This window comes from Filobasidium floriforme (genome assembly GCF_021052385.1).
Source record: "Filobasidium floriforme strain CBS 6241 chromosome Unknown HD553scaffold_17, whole genome shotgun sequence".
Lineage (NCBI taxonomy): Eukaryota > Fungi > Basidiomycota > Tremellomycetes > Filobasidiales > Filobasidiaceae > Filobasidium > Filobasidium floriforme.
The window spans coordinates 57,584-85,325 of record NW_025763638.1 but is presented as its reverse complement, the minus strand read 5'-3'; the positions used below and the strand labels follow the sequence as shown (position 1 = coordinate 85,325).

General features: G+C 50.9%; 10 protein-coding genes across 10 annotated transcripts; 5 read left to right on the top strand and 5 right to left on the bottom strand.

The window, feature by feature from the left end:
- Position 1: 1 nt before the first annotated feature.
- HD553DRAFT_325238 (uncharacterized protein) lies at positions 2-1,291 on the bottom strand (the record flags this gene model as incomplete). Its single annotated transcript, XM_046181587.1, has 2 exons — positions 2-78; positions 640-1,291. 2 exons carry the CDS (start codon positions 1,289-1,291, stop codon positions 2-4), a joined length of 729 nt encoding a protein of 242 aa, XP_046034851.1.
- A 1,271-nt stretch (positions 1,292-2,562) lies between these two features.
- Positions 2,563-6,351, top strand: HD553DRAFT_286648 (putative B-type regulatory subunit of protein phosphatase 2A). Its single transcript, XM_046178265.1, has 10 exons — positions 2,563-2,817; positions 3,034-3,751; positions 3,836-4,032; positions 4,111-4,314; positions 4,385-4,909; positions 4,988-5,115; positions 5,185-5,286; positions 5,358-5,640; positions 5,703-5,787; positions 5,869-6,351. Exons 1-10 carry the CDS (start codon positions 2,794-2,796, stop codon positions 5,955-5,957), a joined length of 2,355 nt encoding a protein of 784 aa, XP_046034850.1. The 5' UTR covers positions 2,563-2,793; the 3' UTR covers positions 5,958-6,351.
- A 394-nt stretch (positions 6,352-6,745) lies between these two features.
- Positions 6,746-8,927, top strand: HD553DRAFT_343831 (uncharacterized protein; the record flags this gene model as incomplete). The annotated part of the gene is made up of 7 exons (XM_046182916.1): positions 6,746-7,000; positions 7,098-7,223; positions 7,303-7,413; positions 7,524-7,616; positions 7,713-7,850; positions 7,927-8,065; positions 8,128-8,927. The coding sequence occupies 7 exons, from the start codon at positions 6,746-6,748 to the stop codon at positions 8,925-8,927; spliced, it is 1,662 nt and encodes a 553-aa protein (XP_046034849.1).
- A 494-nt stretch (positions 8,928-9,421) lies between these two features.
- Positions 9,422-10,174, bottom strand: HD553DRAFT_351310 (uncharacterized protein; the record flags this gene model as incomplete). Its single annotated transcript, XM_046183604.1, has 1 exon — positions 9,422-10,174. The coding sequence occupies one exon, from the start codon at positions 10,172-10,174 to the stop codon at positions 9,422-9,424; it is 753 nt and encodes a 250-aa protein (XP_046034848.1).
- A 1,788-nt stretch (positions 10,175-11,962) lies between these two features.
- HD553DRAFT_325236 (uncharacterized protein) lies at positions 11,963-14,557 on the bottom strand (the record flags this gene model as incomplete). The annotated part of the gene is made up of 5 exons (XM_046181586.1): positions 11,963-13,011; positions 13,399-13,554; positions 14,006-14,080; positions 14,252-14,345; positions 14,522-14,557. The coding sequence occupies 5 exons, from the start codon at positions 14,555-14,557 to the stop codon at positions 11,963-11,965; spliced, it is 1,410 nt and encodes a 469-aa protein (XP_046034847.1).
- Positions 14,558-14,753: 196 nt separating this feature from the next.
- On the top strand, positions 14,754-15,674 carry HD553DRAFT_343829 (uncharacterized protein; the record flags this gene model as incomplete). The annotated part of the gene is made up of 1 exon (XM_046182915.1): positions 14,754-15,674. The coding sequence occupies one exon, from the start codon at positions 14,754-14,756 to the stop codon at positions 15,672-15,674; it is 921 nt and encodes a 306-aa protein (XP_046034846.1).
- A 1,048-nt stretch (positions 15,675-16,722) lies between these two features.
- Positions 16,723-18,712, bottom strand: HD553DRAFT_325234 (uncharacterized protein; the record flags this gene model as incomplete). The annotated part of the gene is made up of 2 exons (XM_046181585.1): positions 16,723-17,421; positions 18,359-18,712. 2 exons carry the CDS (start codon positions 18,710-18,712, stop codon positions 16,723-16,725), a joined length of 1,053 nt encoding a protein of 350 aa, XP_046034845.1.
- A 192-nt stretch (positions 18,713-18,904) lies between these two features.
- Positions 18,905-20,401, top strand: HD553DRAFT_336276 (uncharacterized protein; the record flags this gene model as incomplete). The annotated part of the gene is made up of 3 exons (XM_046182229.1): positions 18,905-18,965; positions 19,207-19,402; positions 19,498-20,401. The coding sequence occupies 3 exons, from the start codon at positions 18,905-18,907 to the stop codon at positions 20,303-20,305; spliced, it is 1,065 nt and encodes a 354-aa protein (XP_046034844.1). The 3' UTR covers positions 20,306-20,401.
- Positions 20,402-21,196: 795 nt separating this feature from the next.
- On the bottom strand, positions 21,197-23,557 carry HD553DRAFT_314836 (putative nicotinate phosphoribosyltransferase). Its single transcript, XM_046180398.1, has 7 exons — positions 23,205-23,557; positions 22,976-23,104; positions 22,568-22,867; positions 22,205-22,470; positions 21,970-22,096; positions 21,594-21,896; positions 21,197-21,524 (listed from the first exon to the last, which is right to left on the bottom strand). The coding sequence occupies exons 1-7, from the start codon at positions 23,281-23,283 to the stop codon at positions 21,280-21,282; spliced, it is 1,449 nt and encodes a 482-aa protein (XP_046034843.1). The 5' UTR covers positions 23,284-23,557; the 3' UTR covers positions 21,197-21,279.
- HD553DRAFT_286637 (methyltransferase-domain-containing protein) lies at positions 23,558-26,207 on the top strand. Its single transcript, XM_046178264.1, has 5 exons — positions 23,558-24,802; positions 24,907-25,481; positions 25,574-25,670; positions 25,747-26,064; positions 26,172-26,207. Exons 1-4 carry the CDS (start codon positions 23,837-23,839, stop codon positions 25,891-25,893), a joined length of 1,785 nt encoding a protein of 594 aa, XP_046034842.1. The 5' UTR covers positions 23,558-23,836; the 3' UTR covers positions 25,894-26,064; positions 26,172-26,207.
- Positions 26,208-27,742: the final 1,535 nt, after the last annotated feature.

Genomic DNA, 27,742 nt, shown 5'->3' with positions numbered 1-27,742 from the left:
ACTAGACAATCTGACGTCGTGTGTCGACTGCGTCTGTGATGTAGCGCCTGCGCGCCTGGGCTGTACTCATACGTCCATCTGGAATCGCATATTATATGTAATCGAAAGGGCCGCGTAAGACCTTTGGTCATTGATCGCAGGCGAAGGTGTCCGAAGAACTTTGTGTCCTGAACGTGAGACATAAAATAGAGCATTTGATGCACGAGCTAGCTCATCGGCGCCATTCATGTACTTACACACAGAGTATCCAGACAGGATTCAGCTCGATTGTCAGTGCTTCCTTTCAAAGCTCTCTGCCTGGGCTAGCAATGCGGGAATGTGATCATACTCCACAACGTTTTCTTCCAAACTAAATTCGTGTACATGGTCCCCGTATCGACATGGTGAGGAGGCTGAAACAAAATGATTCTGTTGGTCCGTCCAGTCGTAGGCCCAGCTGGATGTTATATCTGACAAGCAATCGATCGCGTTCCGTGTATCGTGTCATGTCTTATGTCAATCTACATTATTTCGGAGGTCTACGACTGTCCCAGACAATAATCTGAGCCTCCCCTGGAACGAATCTACCGCGATACAGCCTATTGTGTTCGTTCCGACGATCCCAAGTACAAGTATCCCTGAATCGCGGACATTGCTTACACTCGCCGACGTCCATGAGCTCACCACTACATCTGATCCTTCGTCTGTAACACTGATCGCAAATCTTGACCGGCCGGACTTTTGCCTGCCGGAGTAGCTCTGTCGTTCCTGTGCTGCTTGAAGGAGGACCGTTTTCCTGGTCCTGGCCCACCAGCATGTCATGGTGGTCACCATTACCCGTTTGGACTGACGCTGAGGAGACGTGGCCATCACCACGGGGGAGGTTTTGTTTGGTGATGTCAGCGGCGTTTCCAGCCGTTGGAATGGGAGAAGATTCGCCGCCTGTTTGCGCAGAGGCTGGATTCTGAGTACTTCCTTGTGTTACCTGGTCTCGGCACGCTTTAAAGCTGTCATCGTCGTGGTACAACCAGCGAAAATGCTGCATGACCGGGGAGTTGTATGGAGCAAAACCGTCGCCAAGAGAGATTTGCGTCAAAGCAGAATCGGTGGAATTGTTTTCGCCCTGAACGGCATTGTGAGCCGGAAATGATCCCATCGTACGATCCGTCAGAGCAGCCTGGCCAGGTCGATCTCCGTAGGCGGAATCGGGGACCGTCTCTTGGGACATCACGGCCGATGGCGATGAAGGTGGGTCGTCTGTATGGGTATACGTCGCGAAAGAACCGTCCTGTCCATATTCTGACGGTACCATTTTCGCAAAAAGTGGTCGCGTCGGCATCACTTGAAAGGGAGTGACGGAGTTCCTTGACATACGAGCTGCACATATATATCTGCGTGAATACACACAAGAGTACATGGGATACCAGGACATCAGGTCGCATGTTAGTCACCTCCTTTGATCGCCCTCTGCATGAGCTGGCTGCACAAGAATCACCTCATATGACGTCTTGTACGCTTTCACGTTCTGATATCGTTCGAGAACCGGATGTTGCTTCCCGCGCTCGCTCCCAGGCGGCACGAGGACGGAATGTCAGCTGAGGCATGGTAGGTACTGATGAGGTTGTTGAACGTAGAAGTGGCTTACGGAAGATTGTCCTCCGGAAGTTCGCTTGGTGTTTAGAGCGGAGGGCCTTCTCGACATGACTGGTAGAACTGCGGGTGAAGGGTACTGTAGTATTGGTGGATATGGAGTGATACGTAGTTACATAATAGTTGTGTTTCAGTAGTAAACAGTTGGCGACATTAGTGATTGAAGGGGAGAGGAGCGGGTCGCTCAGCGATGACAAGCAGAGGCACAGGTCTTCCATGCGCTTCAGTATAGGCACCGACTAGACGTTGAATCACGGGACATCTCAGATCGCGTTGGCTTGGGGCAATGAATACGCACACTCAGCTCGATAATACGAGGGAGAGAGAAACGATCACGTTTCATGTATTACGTCACATATCATGATAAGGTTCGTTACATTCCAGGATAATTACGTATCCGCGGATCCCTCATTCTTCTTGATCGAAACCTCTTAGCATTCCGCGCGTCTGGTTGGTCAGGTCGTCACTGCGCATTGTTGAGTTTGGCAGCCAGTAGCGAGTGGGAGTGTGTCTTGTCTTGCTGGACGGAAGGGCAAAAGAAGGAGCTGTGACCGAGCGAGTGGTCGGTTGAGAAGGACGGACGAAATGTCGGGAAAGACAGGTCGATAGGGAATGTTGTCCGCCAAGAGCGTGCGTTTTGATCGCGACGTCTGTTTGCTGCTGTACGTGATCAAAATGGAATATACGAATCCCATCTTGTCCGATTGCGGTGACAGAAGCCTGTCTTGATCATTCCCACCTGGTAAGACTCTGAAAGCCGTGTATCCTCTGATGTAAAGTGTTTGCGATGTCGTTGTGCGAAATCCCGTTGGGTAGAATTGGTCGCTCAAGCTGTCCGAGGTCCCCCGCCGCGCGAGGCAGCCTGCAAGGGACGGCGTCATCACTCCCAGACCTCGGAAAGGCATGCAAGCATGTAACCATATTCATTCATTCCATCCTTATATATCTCTAGCCTTCCATACACTCCCTTGATCATTGCTACACACATCTAGGACCTCATCTACGATACTACGATAGCCCGCCGAAAACGCGGTCGAGACGAACGGAGACCTTCAGCACACTCGAACGAGCAGAGCGAGAGAGAACAACAATCCCCAAGACGTGATACCGATATACCACAAGACCAGCTTTATCGACCTATCGTCGATCTGATTTGTTTGAAGGATGAAGGGACTTAAGAAGGCTATGGTACGTCCTTCTTCTCATTACCTGGGTTGGATTAGACGGGTGAAGGCGATAAGAGGAGGTAGAGAGGATGCTGCGACGGAATACATTTCGATGAGCGGGATCAGGGTACGGTTACTGATCTCCCCGTTCTTCTCGTCAATATTTCGACAACCACTATCCTCACTCCGTACATATCGAATCACCATCGTCACGTCACCGCCTTGCCACGCGATGTAGCAGCTCTCCAGAGCCAAATCCAGCTCGGACTCGTCTAAATCCAAAGACAAGAAGGACGAGAGAGATCGGACCGCCTCGCCTTCCCCTTCTTCTTCCTCGCACCCTCTTAGATCGTCTACCACAGCCTCGGCGGGGTCCAGTACGACTTCTGTCAACTCTACCAACAACAGCAACAATGCGGGTCCGACCGCATCTGGAGCGGGGACGAACTTGGGGTTGGGGTCGAGACAACCTGGAGGGTTAGGAGGAATGGGCCTTGGAGCGGGCGATCGAAGACCGGGGCATGGGGCTGGGGATAAGACTTCACCTGCTCCGCCTTTGGTCGTCGTCTCCGGTGCACCTAGTTCGGAACAGGGTTTAGGGGACGGGGTACCGCATGCCGATCAAGGTCAAGGTCAGGGGTCTCCTACTCGGAACAACATCAACACCTCTCCCTTACTTGGGAACCCGCTAGGATCACCTAATTCCAACTCGAATTCATCAGCCGGAGGACGATCTCTGGGAGTAGGCGGTGTGGGCGGGTTGACGGTGGGCATGGCAGGGATAGGTCTGGAGGGCAGACAACCGGGACAACCGCCCAAAGCGGGTCAGTTGACCAAGTTGAGACAGGGACCGAGGGATACGATACCGATCGTCGGGAAGAGCCCGAGGAAGCAGAGGAGCAGCAGGTTTCATGTGACGGAGAAGGTGCATCTGGAAAAGTTGCCGGCGTTCAGCGGTGAGTCTCGAGTGCCAAAGTCAGGTTTAAGGCGAGGAATCTCTGATACTGATCGGGTATGGGGTTGGTGATGGTATAACGCAGAGGTCCGACCGGAAGAACGAACCGACCTGTTTATCCGGAAATTACAACAATGCAGCTACATTTTCGACTTTAATGACGCTTCGGCCGACCTGACCGAGAAGCATACAAAGGGACAGACTTTGCACGAGATGTTGGATTATATTACTGTTGGGAGGGGAGTTATCACCGAGGCTATTTATCCCGAGGTGGTCGCTATGGTTAGTCACTGAATCCGGGATGGACGTGGTGGAGCGAAGGACAAGATGGCTGATGACCATGTGGTGGTGACCTGCTAGTTCTCGTCCAACTTGTTCCGTTCGATCCCGCCTCAGGTCAACCCGACCGGCGACGCTTTCGACCCGGAAGAGGACGAACCCGTGCTCGAACTCGCTTGGCCGCACTTGCAGATCGTCTACGAGTTCTTCCTGAGATTCGTGGAGAACCCGGACTTTAGCACCAATATTGGAAAGAAGTATATCGATCAGACGTTTGTCTTGCACGTGAGTCGCCAGGGTACGAGGACGAGACGTTTCCGGGGTCGAGGCTGATGTAAAGCCCGGGGGCTTGCAGCTGCTGGAGTTGTTCGATAGCGAAGATCCGAGGGAACGGGATTTCCTCAAGACGACTCTACACAGGATCTACGGGAAATTCCTCAACCTCCGAGCGTTTATTCGTCGATCCATCAACAACGTCTTTTTCCAATTCATCTACGAGACCGAGCGACACAACGGGATCGCTGAGCTCCTCGAGATACTCGGATCCATCATCAACGGGTTCGCACTCCCGCTCAAGGAGGAACACAAGACTTTCCTCACGAGGGTCCTCATCCCCTTGCACAAGGCCAAATCGCTGGCGCTCTACCACCCTCAACTCGCCTACTGTGTCGTCCAGTTCTTGGAAAAGGACGCTGCGTTGACGGAAGAGGTCATGATGGGTCTCTTGCGGTATTGGCCCAAGGTCAACTCGCCCAAGGAGGTCATGTTCCTCAACGAGGTCGAAGAGATTCTGGACGTCATGGAAGCGCAAGAGTTTCAGAAAGTCATGGAACCCTTGTTTCAGCAGTTGGCGAGGTGTATCAACAGTCAGCACTTCCAGGTCAGTGTTGGGCTCGCGGCGGGTCGTGTAGCAAGAATCGAGACTGATCGTGCATTTTGTTCCCCGGTATACTGATAGGTCGCCGAACGAGCGCTGTATTACTGGAACAACCCTTATATCGTTACCTTGATGGGCGAGAACATCCAGATCATCCTCCCGCTCGTCTTCCCGGCCTTGTTTACCAACTCGAGAACGCACTGGAACAGGTGAGGAGCGCGATCGAGGTCTGTTAATCAAGAGTACGGACGAGGCTGATGGATTTCCCACTCCTTTAGGACCATTCACGGCATGGTTTACAACGCCCTCAAGGTGTTTGTTGAGATCAACCCGCAATTGTTCGAGGAGTGTCAGCATGGGTACAAGGAGCACAAGCGAATGTGAGCTCTACGAGGCCATGATGATCGATATCCCCAGGCTGATCCCGATCATATACTCTTTGACCACACAGGGAAGCGGAACGAGCGATGCAACGACACGAAGAATGGATGCAGCTCCGAGAGATCGGTATCAAGCGGTGCGAGGAGAAGAGCCTACCCCTGCCTACCTGGTTGAAGGAACCGCCACCCCCGCCTCCCGAGCCGTTCCATGACGAGGACGTCGGCGAGGTCTCGGCCGAGATGATCCAGCACGAGACGGCCGAGGCTTCGGAGAGCTTCAATCTGGAGAGGTCGTTGGCGGACGATCAGGTGCCTCTGGCTGATCCCGAGGTGGAAGGCGCTAGGACGCCGATGGTGAGTCGCAGCGAAGATCCTGGAGTTCGAGTTTGGGGTCTGATTGTTTATTTGGGATACAGCCCCATACACCGCTCAACCCGTTGGCCCCCGCTTCGCCATCATCCGCAGCGAGCCCACACGTACGCCGGAAAAGCGTACTTCCCCGTGAGTCTCCCCTTTTTCCCCGCTCCACTACACCCCATCTTCAACACCGCATGCTGACCGATCCAATTCTGATGACCATAGTCGACCCGGCTGTCATGAGGGATCTGCAGAATCATAAAAGCCTGGACGGGTCCGATTTGGCCGAGGGACAGGCTGCTTCTTCGCAATAAAGCACGGGAGCTCGACCTTTTTTCGACGCGCGGTCAACTATGCGATAGACGACGATCTTTGACGACTTTCTTCTTCCTTCTCGACCGGATTGGATCTTCATATTCTTTCAACATTCATCATCATCGACCCACGGAGATGGAGACGGACTATGATCGGCAGGTTTCCTCCTAGAGTGCCTAATGGAGCGGGAAGGGTGACCGATCCGTTCTGCATGAAGACCAGAATGGATGGGAAGGGGTCCACCAACGCTTCGGCTTCTTTCTGCATTCAGAGATCACTGCTTCTCGTTTCTCTCTTTCAACTGCAGACTTGTTTTCTTCCTCTGTCATCTAGCATGCACTGTAATATGATTTTTTATTATAGCTATAGCGATACCGGCATTTCCCTAAGTGTTTGTCCAGGTTGGATGGAAAAAGTTGAACGTGGGCGGGCGACTTTGGCCGAACTGCCGCGTCGATCTCTCGGCGACGAGGTCGGGTCCGAGGGGGGGAACGTCATTGAACATTTCGAGGTCGATCATCGATTGTCAATTGTCAAGCGTACAGACGTTGAATAATCCTCGGCTCGGTTGCTTCTCAGACTGGATACACATAGATCAGACTGGTGAACCTGGTGGACTTGCTCATCGGATCTCTTGCCAGCAATCGGCCCGTCCGATAGAGAACACGGCCGCATTGCTCTTCACTCTGCAGCTCCGATCGAAGACCCGCAACCGGACTTAATATCATCATCTGCATTGACCCGCAGAACAAAGCAACCAGGCATTCTGATTCTCAGTGCCACAAAGATGGTCAACACTATAATCACAACAACCCTAGCGTCGATCTTACCTCCGGCCACAGCTACGTCGATCTCGATCCCCTCGGCCCCGGCTCATCCGCCTTACCAATACATCTCCAGGTCAACGTGGACGTTCACTCAAGGGTTCTTGTTGGGGCAGATCGTTATTATCGTCCTCTGTGGGGTTTTCTTGAAGTATGTGGTCTTTGAGGAGGGAGATAAGCAGGATGTAGGGAGCCGGAAAGCTGGGTCGAGAGGGGAGGTATGTGATGTTTCCGTTCAACATTCAACTTTTGCAGACTCGCAATCCGTAGCTGATCTCATCTGATCGATTTTGATGTTGATGTTGATGTTCGAAGAAAGCACACTTATCATCACACCCCGTGCCCCCACCATCGAGCACGGCACTCCTAGATAAAGTCGGATATGACATGTCGACCCATCCGGCGGAATCGGCAGATTGGCTGAACGTGCTCTTCTCCCAAGTGAGCTACCATTTCGCCTTGCCTTGAAGTTATCAGAATCGTATTGGAGCTAAGCTACAGCTGATGTTCGATATAACAGATCTTGCAAGGATACAGGAATGATTTATTAGGTACGGCAGGGGAAGAAGGGGCGAGGATGCAGGTGGAGAAGTGGTTAAACCCCGGTGGAACAAAGTCTTCTTCGTGGCTGGTGAGTCCCGGTTCTGCGGGCACACGATCCATATCATGTGATACGTATGAGACATACGACAAATAGGAGGTGTTGCTAAAGAAATGTCTTCGTTGGGGTTGTTCTTGTAGGATCCGATATTGGTCACATCCTTATCCCTCGGATCGAGCTTTCCGCTATTATCAAATGCTCGTATACGCCCAGCGGACGGGTTCGGTGGACTAGTAAGTTTCAACCCAACACTTTACCTTCCCCATCGCAAGCTTCGCTGCCATGAAGCTGATAAGATCATTGATGTTGTTTCGAATTGGTTTCAATAGCGAGCGGAAGTGGACCTGGATTATAATGACTCGATACATCTTTCGATCGCTACGAATATCGTCGTCAACTTTCCTCAGCCTCGGTTTGCGGTGTTGCCTGTTAATCTGGGGGTGGAGGTTTTAGGATTCGGCGGTACTGTGAGTGATTCTTCATAATTCGAATTTTTCTCAAAGATCGATCGATGCTAAGCATCCTGGATGGTCGTTGTAATAGTTTACGATGCAGTTGCAGCCTGCATCGTTGATGCAACCGCAAGAGGAGAGCAGGCAGCATTTACACTTGTCGCTCTTGCCTGATTTTCACTTGAACGTCAAGGCGACCAGTCTGCTTGGGAGCAGGGCGAAGTTGCAAGGTATGCCGAATCGTGTTCCGTCTGCTGCGGCGTGCGGTCTGATTGATTTCGTGCCCGTGCAGATATTCCGAAGCTTGAACAAATCATCATCTCGAGATTACGCCAAGCGGTGCATGATCGCTACGTCTGGCCCCGATACCTAGGAATCGGCCTTCCACGGCTTGTGTCGAAAGGCGTCGAGCCTGTGGTGGTGAAACCAGATGGCTCGGTGACTGCGGCATCGACCACCGCCAGCTCGAAGACTGAGCGGGCCGGAGATCCTACATCGATGCCATTGTCAACCCCTGCTTTGATGGAAACAATACCGGGAGGATCGAGCTCGTTTACCGTGCCCGAGCGGATCGTCTCCCCTCCATCCGGTGGGAGCTCTAGGCAGGGCACCATGCCACCGCAGAAATCGATATTACAGCCACCGACCGTCAAGCCGAAACGTCGAGCAGAAAGCGCTATTCTCGGAGCGAACGAGACGGACGATACGGATGATGGGATGGAGGACGATATGCGATATAGGAATGGACCGGCGCTGACGGCGGCTGATGAACGGGATATCGAGCGTTCCCGCTGGAGACAGGGAGTCAATGAGGCGAGGCCTCAGGATACGGTCAGGCCGATGGGGCGGTCTGGACATTACGCTACGACAAGCATGGGGAGCAGGATCGGTCTGGATCCGGCGAGACATGGGAATCAGGCCGCGATGGACGGAGGGATGCGGTATCGAGGAGTCGTGCAGGGGGATATCTCGCAGAGCGTCAATGGGAGTACGAGCGGGTCAGCGACGGGGGTTGGGATGGCTAGTGCGAATGGGATTCTGCCTGCTAGGCGTATGGGAGCGTTGAATGCTAGAGGAATGGGGCCGAGATGAAAAGAGATCAGTGCGCAATGCATCGACACCATGATTCGCCCTCTGACAGTATATGCTCCTTCATGGCCTGACTTCGGCAAGACCACTGGCGCAGCATCATCGATCGTGTCCTAGTCCACGCAGATTTCCTGAACATGGCGCTATGCAGCGCCTATCCTGCAGCTGTCATCAGCATCGGACCCGAACGCTTTACGCAAACGCAAAGTATTTACGGTTACGTTTAGGATTCAGTGCAGTGCTGCTGAAACTCATTCCGGCGTTACAATCTCCTCGGAGGGAAGTTTGCCTTACAACTCTATATCGATCGCAAGTGAGCTTCTCAACTCATGTCGGCGCGCCAAATAGTACTCCAGCGTGGGTAAAGTTCTTCTTCATCAATCATGTAGCCCTCGGACAATGTCCAGATCTTCAGATTTTCCGTGGCCCCCAAACAAACAACGTGTATATACTGCTGATACACCTCTCTGGGCCCTCTGATCGGGGTTGTTGTAGCCCTACTCAGGCGCTACGTACCACTTCTGAAACGCATTGACCACGAATCCATCCGCCAAATTCGCCAACATCTGCTCGTCCAGTTCAGCGTCCGTATATCCCACATCTACCAGTGTGTGAACAATCGGTACAAGAGTGTAGCGTTGCCAGTTGAGCCAATCGCTCTCGAAAGTACGCTCATCTACGGGAGTGGCACGCACTCGGTCGGCGCATGCTCTACACAGACGGGTGAAGATCTTATCGTTGGCGTCTACACGGGGTGGTTCGTTCCGGCGATCAGGCTGCCAATCCGACTTTCTCTGGATCGCCACGCACAAAGCGACAACGAAACTCTGACGAGATGGTTCATCATGCATGTCGTGAAACTTGAGAAGATGTGCCGCCAATTCTTCCCCCCCAAGGGATCGAAGTTTCGCAACAAAATCCGCCCTGCCGCAGATAGCCGGATTCCACTTGGAGCATTCATCAGTGATCGCTTGTCTGATACCAGGGGTACTAGCAAGATGGATGTTGCCGTCTAGAATGTCCTTGATCACCCGTGCAATCTCTTGGCGGTTTTGCCCAAGTACCGCAGGGTCCTGACTTGACTGATCATTCGAACTCTGAGATGGCGTTCCGAGTGACGGATCGGTCTGAGCCGTTGTATTGCTTGGTCCAAGAGATCCATCGTGTGTGTAAGATTGGGCGAGGCGGAGAGATCTGATGAATGAGCCGATGGATCCTTCAGCGGGCTGTTCTTGGGAATCTTGCGCCATTCTTAGGGCTTCAGTACTGGTACGATCAAGGGGGGTAGCGTGAACTAGAAAAGGTCGTTCCGGTTGCTGAGTGCAAAACATATCGCTTGGCCGTGTCGTTCAATCCAAATCGCGACACGCACTTATATATTATGAACAAGTAGTCCGCTCTACCTTCTCAAGGTATGACGAGATTATGAGTGATGAAAGGAAGGAACAAGCAGGCGTCACCTCGTCCGTCGCCACCACGCGCCATCTGAGCGGACAAACAAACCTATGAGTCAAGTGACCAAGAATTCCTGAACTTGGTCAGGCTTCTTCATAACAAAAAATGTTGTCCAAAGGTAGCTTGAGGTGACCAGATGAGAACGCCATATTCGATTTCACTTTGCTTTCCTTTGCGGTCCATCACTCGCCAGTGGCGTGCGATGGCGGCGATCACTTCCGCGGTGGTCGGCATGCAGCAGGATCATAGAACTTGAAAGGACTCTATCCCCCCATAAGTCACCTGCCGAGGAGGCTCCTTTGTTATGTTACAAGAACCATCTCGTAGTGCCCCTGTATGGTGTGCTATAACATGTCGAGTCATGCTGCCGAGAGCCTTGCATTCGAGCTGGAGATAGAGCGGTTTGCTTTCTGTCGTCTCATGCTATACAGTCATCATGACCTCGTGATAACCGATATGTCTCCGTCAAGTGATCTCCTGTATCGATTGGTCTGTCTACGTAGGGCGTATCGATCGGTCGTTCCGAGCTGTAGCTCGAGAGCTCTCACGCCTGACTGATAGGAGTACTGCACTGTCTCGAGAGGCATACAAGTCGCTGAACGCCGTCAATGTTTACATGACCGCTGAAGTAGATCTCTGAAGTCACTGCCTAAGAACTTCATGGCTCTCCCGGGAAAGTTACTGATCTTCCTATAAGGGTTTCAGAAAAGTTTTCTTGGGGGTCTTGAACATGAGCTACCTGACGACAAGGCCGTCTTACGATACTGTCTGATACCTTGATCTCGCTGGCTTTGGTAAATGACTGAAATCTTAGAGGCTGACTCCCTGATACGCGTCTTGAGCTACTCCCTCATGTGACGGGATTAGCATCCGGTGTTTCATGTCTCGAGATCTGTAACTAGAGGAGTACAAATGAAAGTCGTAAGTCGAATTCAGCTGGAATGTCTTATCACGATCCATGACATTGCAGTGACATACATTGTGCGGTACGATGTTACCTTGGCGAGCGGAGGTGAAAGGCTGAAAGACGGCGGACAACGTAGGTTGCTAAACACTCCTCAACATGATTATCTTGTGTTTTGCCTGAGACGAAACTATACTAGAATGGCTCAAAGCCGCTGGCAGGACGCTAATTGAGGTGTCAGTTGCCGCCTCTTTTTTCGTTGTGGTCGGAGCACCACCTGGGTATTGGCGGCGGTCTCGTAACAATCGGACTTTTGCCCGTAGTGGAAAAGGGGAATTCACTCCCATCGGATGATGAAGTATTGTTTCGAACGGTCCAGACGAGCCGATGTACCTATGATTCATTGACCATCCTTGCTATTCATATCGGAAGGTCTCCCTTCCCTTTGCGAAATTTAGACCTGAGATACAAGGCAATAGCCCGTCTGCCGCAACGCCGTGACTGTACTAAACCATGGCCTATCTTGAACTGGCGGGGTCATCAATGGATCTGCATGATAACATATCCCGGTACATGCGAACAGTCACGACGATCTCATTCAAGCCATATATACAAGCGTTCAGTCTCCCCCAATCATGTAAAGACGCGCAGAGCAACGGAAACCTGAACAGTTTCAATCCTACAAAAAGGCGCATAAAGACTTAACGGAAGCTGGAAGAATCCCGGAATTTTCTTCTGCCGACCTCTCCGTCGTTCGATCTGCAGTCGCGGAATCGGCGGATTCCTCCTCTTCTGTGGTGTCAGAATCGTCGTTGTAGAGCGCGATGCCGATGTTATGCTTGTTCAAGATCATCGCGGAGGCTGCTTGCACGAACCATGATGAATCAAGATCCTTGTATGTGATCCCACTATCCGCCATCATTTGCGCTGCCCATTGTGCGGTTTTGTATTCATTAGCAGTCCAGATGAATTGATTCGGAAGCTGATGGGCTGCAGCCAATCTCGGATACATTCCAGCTCCCACTTCCCGCAGCTGTTTCAGTATGAGGGTCTTAGCCTTCACTCTGCTGTCTTCACTGCGCCGTTCGGGCTCCAGATCATTCCCCTTGAGAATGACTTCACAGAGTACCACGATTCGGACTTGTCGATAAAACGTAGCATTCTGCTCTCCCTGGATATAGAACAGCAACTGCGCCAACGATGCCCGTGTTGATGTTTCCAACTCATGCGAGATTGCCTGCGTCATGGGGAAATGGGCATCCCATGTTGACCATTCATTAACGATAGCGTCCACAATTCCCGGTTTTAGATATAGATGTGGGTTCTTGTTTAGGTGGTGATTGACTAACTTCATTACCTCCTCGCGCGGTTGCCTGCGAACTGGCTGGTTCAGGCCTGACTGATCATCGAATTGTGTAGATGGTCGCGTGAACGTTCTTCGTGAGTTTCCATGACTAGAGCTAGTCGATTGGAGATCACTCGTCTCGGATTGTGCAGGATGATTGAAACTACCGCTGTGCGCAGACTCTCCGTGGAGGGTCTTCAAGGAGCAATCCTGAGTCGACGGACAGAGGTCTTGCGCAAAAGAATGCGCAGGTCCGTTGGCGGATGAGTCCGGGAGTTGCTCATGGGAATTTTGATCTATCTTGAGAATGTAGAAAGGGGTCACGGCGAAAAGATGATGCGCGCTGCTGACTGACTGTATGAGGTCGCCTCGTAGAATCTGGCCTGACCGGATGGAACAGACATTCATATGTACTTTCAACAGCCATAAGAAATCGCCTCATTGGGGAAGGGACAAGAAGGTATCAAAGGAGCGGAAAGGGCACAGGTCTCAGGCAACGGTCTCCTGACAACGTCTTGTTGTCCATGGACAAGATAATGGAGCAGCAGCTGTTTGAGACCGTTAATAGGCTGTTCGACTTAAACGTGATTTCTCCGGTAATCAATGGGATAAGCATGGCTCCAGACGTCTCACATCAGCCCCAACAACTGGATGCCATATCTATCCAAATTCAGGAAGCCAACTGAGCTTTAGACCGTCTGTTCGATCTCCTAAATATGGGAATATCATACGTAAAGCGGCTTGAGGAACTCCAGCTAGTGTGTGAGTACTTGCTAAGTGTTGGATCGCAACATGTTGTTCCTTGAGGATTGGATAGCATTCGAGCAGGGAGATGAGTCTGAGGACCAGGAAGAATGGGCGGATGAGCCTCGCTGGATCCCATATGAAGGTGTAGGATGTGTCCGAGTCGAGCGGTTCTAATGCATCTACTGAAAATTCGTATTATATTTCAGTGCAGTCTCCGGATCGTGTACTAGCGTCTATCTGCAGGCTCTATCTGCTTGATCAGAAGTTAGTCCCTCAGGCCCGGTAGGCAAAATCTCCAGGAAGCGGCTCCTCGATCAGATCAGCGATCCTTGTGAGTTCGCCTTCATTGAAAATGCTAGGCGTGCAGCCATTGAAGGCAAGTAGCATCGCAATGGTCATCTGTCATTGATCCAGTAGTAGCTACAGCTTTCCACTAAGAATGAGACAAGGATTGAGTAGCCAATGATTGGACAACGACAGGATCATCCGCTTCTGGACGAGAGGGAATGTTAAGCAAATGTCAGACAATTCGACGCCACTCTTGCCTTAAGTTATCACGCCATTCACCCAGACAAAGAGGACAGCAGGTCAAGTGATCGCACAACGTGTTGCGATTTCCTTGTTCTGTACCTTCAGGCTTCTCCGTGTTAAACAGTCCTAAATTCAGGAGAAATGACTTTCTCCTGATTTTTGTTTCACTCCCAGCTGCAATACCCAAGTATCTCGCGCGTCCTAAGACAGTCATCTGTGAGCTGCGCTGCTTGACGTGTAAAGGTTGTCAAGGGTACTGCAGATGGCTATAGAACGATGTCCATCAAGGCAGCATGCCTAGCGAGAAGGGTGAACGGCATTCCTTCCCCCTATCACTTTGCTTACCTTTCGGATCCGCTTCACAAGGAGTGCGCCATCGCCGCATAGCAGGCGCGCTCGTCGGCATGGGGCAGCATGAGAGAGCTCTCAACGGCTTTGTCTATGATTAGGTCACATGAAGATGAGGATCCGTTCTAGTGTTTCAGGTATCATTCTCTTGGTTGATGTGCCCTCACTTGTCAAGGATCGCCTCCGTATCACTTCCTTTGAAGCCGGAAACGCGATGGTTTAGGTCGGTCACCCTCACGCTGCCTATCGAGGTTGCGTCATTCTCACTTGCAGGGGCAGAAAGTGGGGGATACCAATGGACATACCTACCTTTCACGCTCACGCGATATGATGGTTCTCATACCGGTGTAGCAACAAAATCCCCCATCTGCATATATGCTCGCCATATATGATGACGGGGCTACGTCGTTTGGCTCAGATGCTGCATGCTCACGAGAACAAGGCTGACGCATAGTATTGCTTCGAGATTGAGAGCATTCGAACCATTTTGATTCTAATTATGGACTCTCAAGAATACCAAGCGGAACAAACGCGAATGTGGCTCGCATTGAGACGTGAGAAGGAGGAGGACGATGCGTCGCGGGCCGAGTTGTCTTTGGAGCAGGTCAGACAACTCCTCTCTATGGCAGGTACTGAACGTTCGAATTCTTGGGCCGAAGATACCATCAGAACCGCTTTGTCGATGAACACTCACAATGATGACTCGTGGATTTCGCCACTCACGGAGGAATTGACCAAGTGGTACTCCATTCACGACATGGACGCCGGGACGATTGTGGATTTAGCATCCGCCAATGCCAAATTCCTTTCTCTCGGGCTACTTCTGGACATGGATGGCGAGGCTGGGTTGAGTAGACCTCCGAGTACCACCTTGGCATGCTGGCTAGCGGAAGAATTACAGGAAAACGAGGCTAGGAATCATAGACCTCCCAGTACTACCGCAGAACTCTCGCTAGCTGAAGAGCGGCGCCTAAAGCGTGGGTCGCGTGAAGAGCGCCGGGAGTGCGCCATCCGAGAATCCCTGGCCTCATCACTATTACGCGCACTGGAGGTCAAAGAGGGTCAGCAGTACGGTACCACCTGGGGCATCGAGGAGAGACTTGAGTCTCGAAAGCGATTTGTCTGCAGTCTGACGACTGCGTGTGGTAGCCTGCGGACCGATGCGAACGATGAGACCACAGATGAAAACGGCCTGCCGGCGGGGTTCCTTGACCTTGCCACCGAGATGTCGATAGTCTTCGAAAAGGCCGGTGTACGTTGTGATCAGATTTTCACTGACGAATGGGACGCCAAGACGATCGCTCGAATAATGAAGATGAATCTGAAAGGAGAGTGGAGTGTAGATGATTCTGAAGATTCAGACGGGACCTCCTTACCATCTGCAGCCGAGGAAATCCTCGGCGAGATTGCAGAGCATTAGGTCAAGTGTAGATGATGGGCGGGCATTATGTGTTTCCTTATGTCATAATCGGGCCTTTTGTTTCTGTCGTAATTGTAACCGTTGACTGTATAGTATGATGGTGGATAATTCATGTACAAGTGATCTGATTATCGGATGTGCTAATGAAAGTCCGAAATTCCAGTAGCTATCACCAATGTCGGTAGATCCCACGAGATGGCTCGTCTTGTTGCTCAGTTGACTTCCGACTCCACCAGCTCTCGACCACTACCTTTTTCTGTGGCCTCCTACTGGTGTCATCTGATGAAACAATCTTCGATATCGAACTGTTTTGCAAAGCAAAAGAAGCGATAAGAGTCCAAACGAGCCATAATCGCGCTAGGTAATACTGTATGTATGGCGCGCCAAAAGAGTCATTGTGCTTTACTCACAGCCTTTAAACCTATTCTTTCCACTACAGTAAAGAGTTTTTTGTGATTGACAAAGATCAGCGGATCTTGATGCGACCCTTAGCTGAGACCGTAAAACCTTCTCTGTTGTCCTATCTTCGATCGGCCGGCTTTATCACTCACGCGGAAGTACAAATTTGATCGATCCTTCACATTTCGGTCGACCGATGATAGGATCTAATGCCTTGGTCATCTGACATGCTCCCCACAGCTGAGCATGATAAAAACACTTGTCACGGGGGAAGGGGAGCGGGAGCGTGAGGGGGAAGAACGCAATGACGGCGTGTCAACCATACTGAGTAATGAGAGGGCAGAGAGGCAAATCAGCCAAGATAACCCTTGCCGAAATATCCGCTTTCATCACAGTGATTGCGAACGGCAAATATTGTCCATTTTTATCTATCATTTTCATGTTAATGTTACTGAGATATTACTGCAATATAGCTCCAAAAGATCCGGCATCAAATGCTCAGCGTCTATGAATGTAAACAGCAAAAATCCTGGTCTCTCTTATATATACGCTCGCCGCTATCAAAAAGACACATGTGCTAACAAAGGCTACAACATGGTGGAGGATATACGAGTAAATAAGAGAGTGATGACAGCTCCAGTACTAGAGTTCAGGCTGTCTTGCCTTGAGCTTTTTCATTTTGGACCATCTGGACAAGCAGTTTCAAGTTGCGCCTGTTCGTCACAATATGGCACCGATCAATAGCTTGAGCCAAGCGATTCGCGTCGTCGCTATTTATGTTGAAATTGCCGCGCTCTATAACCTCAAAGATTCTCCGCTCCCCAGAGTTTAGCTCATCCTTTGCTGCGAGGCCTCGGAACCTCTCAATGACTGTTTTACATTGTCGTTGCTGGAGTTCCTTGTCGAGAACCAATTTCGCTTGTTGAGCTTTGACTCTCTGCTCGTCAGTCATGTCGGAAGCTTCCCCGAGTAGTCTCTGAGTTACATACTCAGTGAAGGTCGATTTGACCCTTACACTCCCGGGTCGAAAGGACAGAGCGATAGATTCGTCCGTTCCTTCGAACCGGAACTTCAGATGGTCTTGAGTGGATGCCTCGTTGTCAAGGGTTTGTTTATCTGCCCAGCGAGTATCACCGAAAGAAGATTCCGAGACGTCGAGCGTAAGGGCGTCAGCCTTTTCGGAGGCCATGATTGTGCTTCTAAACCTGGAGTATGTAGGCTGGTTAGAGTTCGGTTTGAGTATTGATCGTGTTCGCAGTTCCTCATCTGTTTTCACTTTTTTTTCGCTCGCCTGTTTATACCTATTCCAGAACGAAGAAGCTGCAGGCGCCTCTCGAATGTCGCGCCGCTAAGCGCGGAAGACAAAGGGAGAGCGTGGGTTGCGTGATCTGAAGCACACAGCCCGGCCGAGAACTTGTTTGAGTTTTGACCCGACTGGCGGTATTTGACTCAGGCTATGCTAAAAATGTCATAATGAGCTTCTCGCACGTCAGGTATCGCAATCCATCCTGGTCACGCGCGAACGTCGTGATTTGACCAACAGGTGATCCGCTGATGAATGAAGAACCCAGAACGTGGTTCGTTTCGTCTGCCTGCCCGGCAACTTAGGCGCCGGGCACAAAGGATGGTTTAGGCTAGGATCGGTGGCGTTTCGTGTGAATTTCGACTGCGGAATCCTCCTATACCCTCCACATGCCCCGAAGAGACCATCCTCGGATGTAGGTAGGTCAGCATTTAGCACCGGTCGTCAACCGCTCTTCTTGACCAATGTGATTACTCAAAGTGTGAATCGCCGAATTAGTTGCTGGGATACTGTCTTGGCACCATGATCATGTTTTGTTGCAAATCTTGATCACCTCAATCGTTTGTTTTCAGAAACATAGATTTCCACCCACGTGATGGGATTCAAGTATAAGGAGTGTTTCGCGCTCTATCCAGAGTGACGCATCAAAAGCGCAACGACGTCAGCGCTTCAAAGAATGAATACCAAGATACTTACTTACCCCCCTTGAACCATATTAGTAGACGTTAGACTATCTTACTGGCAGAGAAAAAACTCTATCGGGCTGCCAGTAGGATACGGAAGCAGGAAGAGACTGAAAAGTTGAATCTCGGTGAGATAATCATGACATATGCGTGTTACAAATTGAGCTTTGTACAGGGATTCAGTATAAGACCAGTGCAAACCCTTAAAGGCGCTTTCGGGGACGCATGGCGGTGCTTCAGTTCCGTTTCATAGCTCAAGATTGACTCGTACGCTCGTCCTGCTCTCATTTCTTTCTGACCACACCTCGCTTGATAGCTTTTCCTGCGTCATGCAAGTGTTCGATCGCCTTCACGGGCATATCCAACTCCCCTCCGGTTCTACCGAGTACTAACATGGCGTCTTTCTTGGAATGAGGCGTCTTCACAACCCTCTCATCTCCTTGTTTCTCAACGGTCATCAAGGTGCATTCCGAGTCACCTTCGTGGTAGACAACCGAGAAAGACCCGTCCGCATCGATTTTCACCTCCTTGTTTTCCGAAAACCAGAAATGTCTGGGGACAGTTTCATTCCCGAACGCTGAACTTCGACTGAGCGATGGCGCTTGCGTCTGGACGGAAGGATCTGCTACAGAGATAGATTTGGCTGTCGACATCTGCTTGTTTGACGATGATTGGTAGTCGGAGAGGTGAAGTGTTGGTGTCTTCGTTTATGAAGATAGAGTGCGGCGCTACCGGGCCAAGCTTGCGCTGTAACTGTGGCATTGTCAGTGTACTATATATACAGGTTACTGAAGAAGATTAACCCCTGTGACCTCGTCAGGTCACGTCACAGAGAACCCTTAGGCATGAAAGGTAGTCGATCTGGAATCGCGTGGCGGTCACATGTGGAATACCATGATTATGCGGGTGAGACCGGATCATCAGAGCCGCCGCGAACAAAGGATCGCATCGATCCCCCCTGGTTTCTAACACCAAGAAGCGCTAACGATTGGTCATCTGCACCACATCTCGGGTGAAGTTGGGATCAGCCTCAGGCAAGTATAGCTCGTTAAGCGCTGAGATGAAAGGTAGTCTCGCTGAAGAACGATTACAAGGTCACAAGACTGTCTGATGGTCAGCTGAAGCTGAACAGAGGTGCATAATGCAGCTTCTTGCACGCCATCCTCTCACTATGGGCCGCATCTACAGATCGTCATCGAAGTCGTGGGCAGGTTGGGATCGAATTTCAGACTCTCTTTCGCGTGGTACCGGTCAACAGCAAGAGCCGCGTACAATGGACACGTCATTGGGAAAAACTCAGTCTCATCGCAATTATCACCCGCCTGCTTGAGTATAAAGGACAAGTTAGTTCAAGCGCATCTCCACCCTAGAAGGCATCTCAACCTCACCGTCAATCCTCTTTGAAATGATCACAAACTACCTACACTGACACTCCCAGTCTCATGTCATCATTACCCTCTTTCACACAAGATATAATACTTCCCGATGATGTTTCGATTCCCGGAAGCTATCTCGGTGCAAGGACTATGCCTGACGGTACATTGGAGATTTGTAGCAAGGACGAGAGGTCTGCGCTGGATCACATCTCCCTTTACCGGTCGGACGCGACTAGACAGCTGCTTACTCTCGATGGCTCCTTCGCGGTTCTGATGTCTTGCCACAAGGAGCAGGAATCTGTACGCACGACGATCCACAACGCCGGCGATGGTAAGGTCCTCGCGGGGTATGAAATCGGGCTCAACCGAGGATACAAGTTTGTCGCGCCTAGTGTCCCATACACGGTGGAGATGATCGAAGCGATGAAGTCGCACCTGCGGATACTGGAAAAGATTGCATACAGCGATATCGCCTTGTTACAGAAAGTGAGAAAGTCCCTGATGGTTACCGAAGCGGTCTGGAGTGTCGGAGAATCCTTCTTGCTCGTTGCGAAACGACAACTTGTCAGATATGCCACTCGCGCACCAGGGTTTCGAGAGCTGGAGCGAGAGATCATTAAAGCTGTCACGGGTGATAGGAGCATCGAAGGACCATTCAAGACTGGAAGAGACAGTGGATCGGCCAATGATAGAGCCATCAAATATTTGGCTTGGGCTATGCTTATGGACCGGTCTTTCGAGGCACTGACACAAGACGCTCAGACCCATTTTGACGTGGAATCTTTCGTCAAAACTGTCCTGTTTTATCTTTGTGTTTATCACAAGAAGCTCAGTGACCACGAGAAGAGAAGCTTCAGATTCAACTGGTAGTCTAGCAGTGCATATAGCCTCTATTAATAGGTCGGGAAGTTTACCGATATTCCGTCGTGGACATATCACGTAGCATCAACTCTAGCCCTATGAGACAGAGTCAGACATGTCTCTTATCGTATTGATTACATGCGCCAGTTCCGGCTACTTCCGTTCGTTTTACAACCCACTCGCGATCTCGAATAAAATCGAGTACATACTGATGTCCAGTTCTCTCGATGACTCTGCAATGGCAAGAGCCAACCTGATCCGATCGTCGCTGGAGAGCCTAGGATTGAGCTGACGAATATTGCGATGAACTCGACGCTGTCTCTCTATAGCGACTTGACTTTCTTCCCCTGCAAGGGCTATGTATCGGTTGATGATGCCGCGAAGCGTTGCCTGTTGTAGCTCATTCTGATCCTCTGTGTTTCGCATGTCTCGCCATTCTCCAGGAAACCTATTTCCGGGCTCTCGGTGTATATTGACTTTTCCCCAAGTTTGGACACTGCGAGGGGCGAGCGTGTATCGGTCGGAATCCATCGTTGAAGCAGTGGGTTGGTCGAGCAAGAAGGTCTGGTGAGATGTCTCACGTTTCGGTACGCGAAGCAAGGCAGGTCCGGATCTGGTCCGAGGGATGCTGATCTTTAGGTTTATACGGTATCCGGTCCGGCATCACGAAAGCTGCTTCTGCCATGCGTTGAGCCCCGTGACGATCTCGCTGCGCTTACAAAGGAACGAACATCTCGAGCGATCGCGCCATTCTTCTACAACAGGGCTTGTTGTCAAGATGCAAAAGACAAAGCTGTGTACTCTTGCCGATCACGTCAAGCTCATGACAAGTATGTGGTCACGATTTTGCGAGCACGTGGACAGAAGAAACACACCAAAAATCCTCGTAGCCGAGCTGTGCAGAGTCGAGGATAATGCCATTTGGAAGATATCTATTCGAATACTCGCGCGCTCACTCGCGATGCGACTCCAGATCGCGCGTTTCACGTCATTCCCGGCGCTTCCTGCCCACCCTCCAACTCATCGCCAGCTAATCCTAAGATCCTTCTACACCGTTGTACCTCCCCCTTATCTCCTGTCCATTTCCCCCGGTCATCGCTCAGCTTGACACATTCCATTCCGTCCATCTTTCGTAGCTTGATGACCATGTTGAGCGGTTTCGACTTGGTGTTCGGGTCGTCGATCATATGGAAGTCGTTGGTCAGGTGTGTTCCGATTCCGAAAGAGGCTATGAGACATAGAGAATGACCTGTCAATCGGGTTCAGGCTTCAACACAGAGCCATTTGGGTCTCTTACCGTTGATACCAATTTTCTCGCACTCCTTCCATATCCTCAGCGCCTCGTCGACGTCCAGTCCATCACTAAAAATAACCCTCCCCACTTTCCCCATCTGATCCTCCTCGCCCCTCTTTCTAGCAATCTCATCCCAGGTCTTCCTCGCCTGCCTAGCGAAATCTATAGGATCCCCGCTATCGTGTCGAAGGGCGTTCCATCGAGAAGCTCGGTCGGGGTCAGAGAGAAATTCACGGAAGAAGACGTCTACGGTGTAAGTGTCCGTCAACATCGTATGTAATGGAGATGCCGCTGATGCCGGATAGACTAGCGAGAAAGGTCATGTTATCAGCTTTGAAGGTCAAAACTTCATGATACGTGCCGCGTTTGTGCAACTCACCCTTCTCCCACAGATCCATAGCCGTCCCATTCGGATCTACGTAATCCTGCTTGGCACCTACGGCCATGATCCATTCGTGTGCGATCGTACCGACCGGTTTCATGCCGAACATCATCGCGAAGTGGACCTGCGACCCACACACCATACGAAAACCCATGCTCCATATCAATTGCAATTCTTCTTCTCTGATCACTAAGTCGTGGAGATATTGTAGGCAAGAAGAGACCCGACTGACATTGCTAGTCCCGACCAACCCCCCTTTCTTCCCCCCTCGTCCTCCAACTTCATTCCAATACCTCTCCTCCCCCTCCCTCAGTCCCTCAACAACTTCTTTCTGCACTTCGTAACTCCTTCTTCGTCTTGTGCCGAACTCGCTAAAGGCGAGGTTACCGGATGATCCGGAGAGGAGCCGGTAAGCTTTTGTCGATGCCAGCTCGCGGGTTTGAACGGGGGAGGAGTGCCATTGGTGTGGGACTGTGTGGAGGAAGTATCCTTCGGAGACTGTAGTTGCCGTTCGGGGTGATAGGGGTTGACATACCAACGAGATGGGATCAGCCATATCGCAAGGTGAGAAAGCATGCGGAAAAACAAGACTTACGGATGGCCATCAACGGGACCTCATATAATATACACTCCCTCCACAACCCCTTCACGCCCAGTTCAATCAATCCCAAGTCCTCTTCATCTGCCTGATCCTGATTACCACCACCTTCCTCCCCAGCTCCATCCCCATCTTGCGCTCGATCCGCCCGCTTTTTGAGGACAAAATCCACGGTAACCTGTTCATCAGGGTGTAACCGCAGGTTCTCCAGATAGTCCAGGTAAGCGGGTTGGAAGTAGGGACATGTTTGGTGGAGGTATTCCCGTTCGGGGGTTGTTAAGTGTAGGTTCTTCAAGTCTACACAAAAAGAACCATTCATGTCAGGCCAGCTCGCTCGAAAAAACCTAGCTTGAACATAAACCGAAAAACAAAAAAAAAGGGGGAGAAGGAGTGGAGAAGACTCACATCCGACCTGTACCTTCACCCACTGGAAAGTCTTCCTACTGAACAACATCTCCGGCGAGCGGTTCGTGAACCGGTATTCAGAGGTGGAATTGTGGAATTGTTGGAAGACGGCTTGTTGCATCGTCAGTTCTACAAGGAGCAAACATGTACAAAGATAGATTGGTAACAATTCAGTAAGAGGGCTAGGACTGGATAAGTAGGAATGATAATGCGGGCAGAGAAAGCTCACTGTAGAGATCGGTATCGAGGATACTGAACGGGACATGTCGGTCATCCTCAACAGGTCGTGAAGAGTTCAAATCGGTCATCCTGGACCGTTTCCGCTTGCGGTTCACGGGATACGAGATCTTCTAGCGATGAGGGTCAGACTCCTAGGGTCGAACTAGCGATTCACTATGAGGTACGGACGGTATCTACGAACAAAACGGGTATCAGAATGTCGAAGTGTATCATTCGAGCTGTTCAACTCGGGTCTCGCGAAAGCTGATGACGAAATCACGCAAAAAGTCGATCAGGCCGAGGTCAAGTCGGACGAGGACGATAGAAATCGATCGAAAGTGATCTCAAAATATCTCAATCTCAATGTCCTTCTACTAGAGACTAAGCGAACCTGTCAAGTATCACTTTGTGAAATTGGTATTGCTTTTCGACGCTGACGGTAGCTATTGGAAGCTTTTCCGCAAGATCACTCGGTTGCTCAAGAAGATTTTGCGCGACCTCGAAGCTCGGCCAGTGAGGTTGAGGAATTGAGGACTTCTACCGACCTCTTACCTAGTTTATCGACCTCCGATACAACAACGCCCGATCACCTTTGACATAGTACATACGCCCACACCAGATAGCAGATAACATACAGCAATCATGTCGTTGTTCTCCTCATCCCTGGCACCCGGCTCGGCCGTGGTAACCTCGATCCCGACCTCGTCCAACCCGTTCTCAGTCTCTTCTTCCTCACCAGCAAATGGAGGTGATAAGAAACGAAAACGACCCAGAGAATCCGATGCCACCCGGTCCATTCCTACAAACTCTACACCTACGAAGAAAGGAAACAACAACCCCGGTGGAAGTAATGGTGGTGGAGCGGTCAAGGATGCTTATCAGAAACGGTCGACGATCGTAGCCGCCCAGGCGAACTTGGAGAAGCTGATGAAAAAGGTCGGGATGACCGGGGAAGTCGAGTCACCATCCTCTTTCAACCACAATAATGCCAATTCGAGGCCTGCTCCTAGCTCTAGGAGAAACCGAGGCACGCCCAAATCTAAGTTTGACAACGATGACGAAGAGACCACTCGGGGTGCATTTTCAGACGAAGACAACCAAGAGAATTCAGGTTCGACTTCAAACCCGACTCAAAAGAAGAGGAAGGTCAAACACGGCCTAGACGGACGACCCACGGGTGCAGCTGCGGGGAAGGTGGATCCGTTAGCGGGGTTGTTAGGTGGGAAGGGTAAGAAGGAGAAGAAGGTGGACGGGGGGAAGGGCAAGGGACAGGGACAGGTCAGGCCGAAGGAGAAGGAGAATGTCAAGGGACAGGCTATACCGACCAAGACAGCGACTAAAGCTCAGGCTGAAGTACAAGCGTCTTCTGCTCATGCTCGGTCCGAGGTCGACCTTGAGATCGAGGACCAAAACGGCTCGGAAGCCGAAATCGACGAACCAACCACCACCTCTCAAGCTCAACCTCAACAACTCACCTCCCTCCAAAACTCTTTGACGTCAAAGTTGTCCTCGGCCAAGTTCAGGTGGTTGAATGAACAGCTTTATACGACGCCGAGTGGGAAGGCTTGGGAGTTGATGAGAGGGGAAGGGGGGAGGGCGTTTGATGATGTAAGTGGGCGGACTATTCTTTGTTGAAAATGCTGGGGATGATGATTTGGATAGTCGCTAAACGTTTCTTTTTGTACATTTGTTTGTCGCTGTTGTTGTGGTAGTACCACAACGCACACCGACAACAGACTTCCGCCTGGCCTTCCCCACCCTTGCCATTCATCCTGCGGACGATCCTCACACGTCTTTCGGCATCTACGAACCCCCTCCCGGTCGGATCGTTCATCATCGACCTAGGCTGCGGGGATGCCGAATTAGCAAGAGACTTGATGAACTCGGAAGTTGGGAGGGGAAAGGGGGTGAAAGTAGCGAGTTATGATCTGGTTGGGAATGTCGATTGGGTGGAATCATCCGCCAAACCTACTTCCACGAACGCAGAATCGGTGGATGGGGAGAAAGTGAAATCGAAAGGCCGAGGATGGGTCGTTCCCGCCGATTTCCTCAGTTCGATCCCCCTCCCAGGAAATCCTGGCGGGTCCGACCTACCAACCACTTCGGCGGAACCGATCGCGGTGTCCAAAGCCAAGAAACGTCGGGACAAGAAGAACGGTCTGGGGGCGAGTGCGGATCTGGTACCGGTCGGACCGGAGTTGGTGGATGTGGCTGTTTGTTGTCTGAGTTTGATGGGGATTAATTGGGTTGGAGGGGTTTATGAGGTCGCGAGGGTGCTCAAGGAAGGGTGAGTTTGGGTCGCTGCAAGATTACATCACTGGGTTTTGATTGCAGGACTGATCATTTGTGTCGAACCTGGTTGCGAATTTTTGAATATAGAGGAATCTACTATGTAGCCGAGGTGACCTCCCGACTGGTCGACAAGCCGGGTTTCATCGCTCTGATCTGTTCGTTCGGTTTCGAGTTGGTCGAACACGTGAGTCCTTCGTCACTGATTTGCACACTCAAGTATAGCGAAGAGACCTACTGACTCGTTGTGTTGCCCCGATCAGAAATCGCCTACAACCCATTTCGACCTGTTCGAGTTCCGAAAGACTTCGCCGTTCCCCCTGGGTAAGGTCAAGGGACAGGAAGGATGGTTGGAACGGGTCAAGAGCGGGGAGAAGGTCATGAAGGGGTGTGTGTACAAGAAGCGATGAGGTGGCCGGACGGCACGCGCGCGGAATTGCTTGCTGTATTTCGATGTGATGTGGTGCAAGTATATGGATATGCATGGCGCAAGCGATATCATCCCCGCGGTGGGAGGGACAGAGAATTCATTGGCAATTATGCCAAGGCTACGGCGGTACTCGGCATTGCTCATACATCAGGCAAGCATACCGCAATAAAGGAAAGCGGAAATGTCGAGCTCGCCATCTCACACCTGTTTCGCGCTTGCTTTGCCTCTTCATGTCGCGCGTGTACTGATACGGTCCAGGGTTCTTCGTCAACCTTTGATGACAGCGACTAAAGGTATAATGGGCAAGGGGGAAATGGCTTGCGAGTTTATGGAGTTGTACCAAGGTGACTCGCTGCCGATGTCGGGCTGGATCATGCATCCATATGGCGTGACCGATGGCTTCCTTTCACGTATAGTCCTCGTCAGATGTCGTGGAATTGACTCATTGTACGTTGGCAAACGGTGCGCATGTCGTTTCCTCTGGACGAAAGTTACACTTATAGGGATAACTCTGTAGATCCTATAGAGTACTAGTATATGAAAAGGAATATCATGGTACCGTCTGCCCTCGAACCCCTGGCTGTCAACACGATGTCCGACCGTACAAGCAACAACACACCTTCCGTTGGCAATGCTGGCTTCTCTATCGACGAGAAGTCTAGCTGGGGGACGGAAGGCGTACCGATCTTCCAAGTCGGCTGGGAAACATTGCTTATCCAGACGACCAAAGACGAGTTCGTTTTCTCGAACCACAACAACGCTGTACCAGGCGAGGAGTATTCCTTCAACTTATCTTTTCGGAAGGATAGCGTGCTAGTCAATTCTCAGGTCACCCGAGAGTCGACCGCTTTCATGCTGGAAAATGTTGTGGAAGCGAACGAACAGCAACAAACCCGCATCGTAAATGCGCGTGAGGCAATCTGGGCAGATATACGCTCTCGCGAGGAGAAGGCGAAGGTACAGCAGCGAGAGGTGATCGCTGAGGAGGAGAAGAGGCGACTAGCGAGGATGGCGGAGCATCTTGATCAGAAAAAATGGATTTACTCTTCGAGAGGAAGGAGAAGCCCCATTGAGAAATACAAATAGAGACACCGGTCGACAAGGTGATTGCACGTAGTGGCCTCCCGTACAGCTCCCCGTCCTTCTAGCCGCGCGCTGAGGGTGGCATTCCATTCCATGCTCTTCTGTCTGTGCCTTGATCGTCATTTGGTATTTATTGGTACTCTTTCGAAACTATGGACTACGAATATTTATGTACAAGTATATGACATCGCTACTTGTTGGACGTTTGGTAAATCTTCACACTGATTCTGATAAACATTGTTGCAGTGACAGTCGCTGCAGAAGGTCGTGAATTGAGGAGATCCCTGTGTAGTGGTTCTTGTATCATTGCTGAGGTCCAAGTACGTCGTTCGGCACAGGAAACCCTTCATCAACACATATCGCATGACACCTTGGCTGAATCGGCCGCACAGTTCAGCGTTGCCATACCGGCCAGCATATTTCAAAACGGAACAAAGGGAGTATTATTGTGATTTCGATCTGATAGTGCGAGAGCGCGTGAACTATGGCATTGAGCCGTTCTAACCATAATTTTCACCTCGATCCTGTTTGAAAGACCGAAGTTTACATGATTATAGGCAGATCGTGACGCTTCACGCGGACCAGAGTACTAGTCCAGTTCCTCCCTGAATCCGCCTGTCACTTTGCTGATCGGCGTCGAAGAGTAGGAAGATTAACTCGATCAGCAAGTCAGTTCGACGAGATATTCAAGCGATATGGACACAGTTCAAACATCGGACGAGAAGGAGTCCGAAATTAAAGGTGAT